At 46.7% G+C, this 3628-nt stretch overlaps 1 protein-coding gene across 1 annotated transcript; it reads right to left on the bottom strand.

Moving 5' to 3' along the window:
- Window positions 1-1857: 1857 nt before the first annotated feature.
- Window positions 1858-2386, bottom strand: LOC306653250 (small ribosomal subunit protein uS13-like). The gene has a single exon (XM_079126225.1). The coding sequence runs from the start codon at window positions 2350-2352 to the stop codon at window positions 1894-1896; it is 459 nt and encodes a 152-aa protein (XP_078982351.1). The 5' UTR covers window positions 2353-2386; the 3' UTR covers window positions 1858-1893.
- Window positions 2387-3628: the final 1242 nt, after the last annotated feature.

Below are 3628 nucleotides of genomic sequence, written 5' to 3'. Positions count from 1 at the left end.
AGAGAAATGGTGGGGTGATTTTTTTTTGGCAGTCTTCTTGGTGCAGGGTGTCAGGAGGAGGTCAGTGAGTTCAGTGCCAGAAGCAGGCAGGGCGGAGGGACGGAGAAGGGCTCAGTGTGGGGGTCCAGGCTGGAAAGCGGAGACTAAGGCATTGGTCCTGTAATGGGGATCAGAACAACAAAAAGAGGCATTATTTTCTGAGGTACAGCCCAGGCCGTTATTTCCCCAGGGTGGTTGAATTGCCCACCATTGCTACTGCATTTGGATAACGTTCAGTCTCATCATGGTTAACCTGGGCCAGGGTCTGATAGAACCAGAAGATGGGACATAAAAAAGAGGAACCAACTTAGGGAAAGAAGTGTTCAAGTACCTAAACAATGAAAACATTTATGTGTGGAAGAGACAGTTGTAAATCCACATTCATAGCATCCTTGTTCACCTTAGCCAAAGGCAGAAGCAGCCCAAGTGTGCATCAGTGGATGAATAGATAAACACTGTGGTGCATAAATGCCATGGAATATTACTCTGCCTTCAAAAGGAGGGAAATTCCAATACATTCTACAACATGGATAAATCTTGAGGCTATTATATCAAGTAAAGAGAAGTCAGTCACAAAAAGATAAGCACTAGATGATGTCCCTTACATGAGGTACTTAAAGTAACCAAAATCAAAAAACAGGAGACAAGTGGTTACCAAGTGATGGCGGTGGAGGGGAGAGAAGAGAAGAGAGTTCTTGTTTAGTGGGCTTGGAGTTTCAGTTTTATAAGGTGAAAGATTCTGGGGACAAACAACAGTGTAAATGGGCTACCTAGCATTGAACTATGATAACCTTAAAAATAGAAGATGAACCGGTGTGGTAGCACACTCCTGTCCATGCCTGTAGTCCCAGAAATTTGGGAGGCTGAGGCAGGAGGATCACAAGGTTGAGGCCAGCCTGGGCAATTTAGCATGACCCTGTCTTAAAATAAGAAAATAAAAAGAGCTGAAGATGTACTTCAGTGGTAAAACCACCTTGGGTTCAATCCCCAGTAACTGCCCACCCCACAAAGAAAAGGTTAAGATGATAAATTTTATATTATTTTACTAAAGTGAAAAACAATAATTTAATGTATGATTTTTTTTATATTATAAAGCATTTTGAAAAATTTAACCTCTGGCCTCCCTCTCGGGAGAAAACTCCTGTTGATGTTCCGCTGCATTTCTTTCTGGTCTTTTCTTTCCCCACGTGTTTGTGTCAGTGTATGTAGGTGTAGGTACTGGTTGTATGATGCCCCGTGTGTATTTTCTCTCTGGAAGGCATCTTGGTAAACAGTGGCACACACACAGTCCTAGTTTGCTAAAATGCTCTTGTAATGCTGGACATTTAATTTGCTTCCAGTGCTATTTGATAATACATAACACTGTGATGAACATCTGAGTGTTCAAGGCTTTGCATGTTTGGATATTCTTATAGGCCTAAATTTCCTGCCTGGAATTCCTAAGTCAAAAGTTGTGATTATCTTCATGGTGGGCACATGTTATTTAAAAAAACTAATGGTGTGATTTATTTTCCCAGAAATTTTGCTGTTGGAATACTGTGTGGGAGGCGGAAGGTGTGATTTTCCTCAGTCCAGTCTGAGCGGAGGTCCTCACTCACGTGCTATTATTTAGTGGGTGTTTGTTGTAGGGAGAACCACCTTAAGCCTAAATATGAAGTTTTTTTGGACCAAAAGAAAAGAAAAAATAAAAAAGCTTACAAATTTTTGTAGAAAAAATAAAGACAAATTAAAAACCACACGACATTTGATGTGCAGAGAAATTGTTCACATGAGGATCACAACAGGCATTTTATTTTTTTATTTTATTTTTTTTTTAGGTATATAAACTATTTATTAACAGAAAAGGCCTACAGATCATTTCTTCTTGGACACACCCACGGTACGGCCACGGCGCCCAGTGGTCTTAGTGTGCTGGCCTCGGACGCGAAGGCCCCAGAAGTGGCGCAGCCCCCTGTGGGCCCTAATCTTCTTCAGTCGCTCCAGGTCCTCCCGGAGCTTGTTGTCTAAACCATTGGCCAGAACCTGGCTGTATTTTCCATCCTTTACATCCTTCTGTCTGTTCAAGAACCAGTCTGGGATCTTGTGCTGTCGTGGATTCTGCATAATGGTGATCACACGTTCAACCTCATCCTCAATAAGATCTCCTGCTTTTTTGGTGAGGTCAATGTCCGCTTTCCTCAACACCACATGAGCATATCTTCGCCCCACATCCTTAATGGCAGTGATGGCAAAGGCTATTTTCCGTCGCCCATCGATGTTTGTGTTGAGTACTCGCGAAATGTGCTGGAACTTCTCAGGAATCACCAGAGACATGGCGGCAGCTGACCGGTGGCATGTAGGCCTCCTGTGGAAGAGCCACAACAGGCATTTTAAATGATTCCTTGGTAAGGAATTGCGCAGCAGTTCTATCAACCAGTTTCCAGATGGCTACTCAGTCCCGGGTACGTTTAAGCACAAGACTGCCAACGCTTGATGTAAATTCATTTGGAAAATGAGATGGTAATCTCAGAGCGGGTAGTGACTCATCCAAGGTCTCCCAGCTAGGGAAAGGCAGAGGATGGCTTTAAACGTAGAACTTCCCACAGCGGCGCGTCCTGCGCACTTCAGTACCCCTCTCCAAGGTCACAGCTGAGCACCTTGCTTGCTCTCAGTGGAGGAAGCCATTTCCCTTTGATGTCGGTGTGCATCGGAGGGATGAAGGTCCCTTGCAGTCTCTGGTCTGCTTGGGACCCTGCCAGCCTGGAAACTTGAAGGTGGGTGGTCACGTGATTGGAAGGTGACAGCAGGTCAAAGAAAGAGAGCGGCCAGGCTCTGCCCCAGAGTTCTGCCCGGGCCGGCTGAAGTCCCGGCCCCAGGACTTCACCCAAGGTGTGTCTACTGTCCCTGTTTTTTCCTTCCTGGCTGTGATATTAATGTGACACCAGCTTTCGGAAGCCTGTTTCACTGATCACTTCCGTGATGCTGCTCCAGATTTGAGCAACGCCCAGATTTTTATGGCTAGGTTTCTCTTAGGGCAAAGTTTGTCATGAGAAGGGGTCAGAAAGGAGAAGAACGACACTCTGGTCCCCTTCTCAGAAGCACAGGACACACTGCAGCATCGTGGAGACCCTGCGGAGTCCTGCAGGGACGCGGGTCTCTACTGGGCCTCCTGCTCGCCAGAGCTGCCAGGTAGCTCTTTTCTTCTCCGCGCAGCACTCACAGGTGAACCTGAGGAACGCATTCTCCTTCTGGTGCTGTGACTTTGTTTCATTACTGACTTTCTGGGACTCTTTGCTCAGGTTCTTTGGCCTTTTGGGGCCTCAGCTGGAAAGGATCCCGTGGCAGTGATGACACATCCCGAGTGTTACCCGTGGGCTCCAGGCCGAGTCTGGCTTTGCCCGTCAGCCTCACCATTGCCGATGCAGAGGCCGCAGAGGCCTTGATTGTCAGCTTGGAAACAGGGAGGACATCAGGCCTGCTGTGGTTCTGGGCTCTTAAACCACCGCTTCTGGTGCTGCCTGTGAAGGGTCAGCCATGTCTGAAAGCGTCGCGCAGCCGCGTGTTTAGTAATCGAGAGGCCTTTTCCCAAGGGTATCTGAGTGCGGCCACT

This window comes from Sciurus vulgaris (assembly GCF_902686455.1).
Source record: "Sciurus vulgaris genome assembly, chromosome: 2".
Lineage (NCBI taxonomy): Eukaryota > Metazoa > Chordata > Mammalia > Rodentia > Sciuridae > Sciurus > Sciurus vulgaris.
Note: the sequence above shows the minus strand (reverse complement) of the source record. Positions and strands in the feature narration are given on the sequence as shown.

What these genes read in the sequence shown, in the direction of transcription:
- LOC306653250 (XM_079126225.1), bottom strand. Translation starts at nt 2,352, where the DNA reads ATGTCTCTGGTGATTCCTGAGAAGTTCCAGCACATTTCGCGAGTACTC.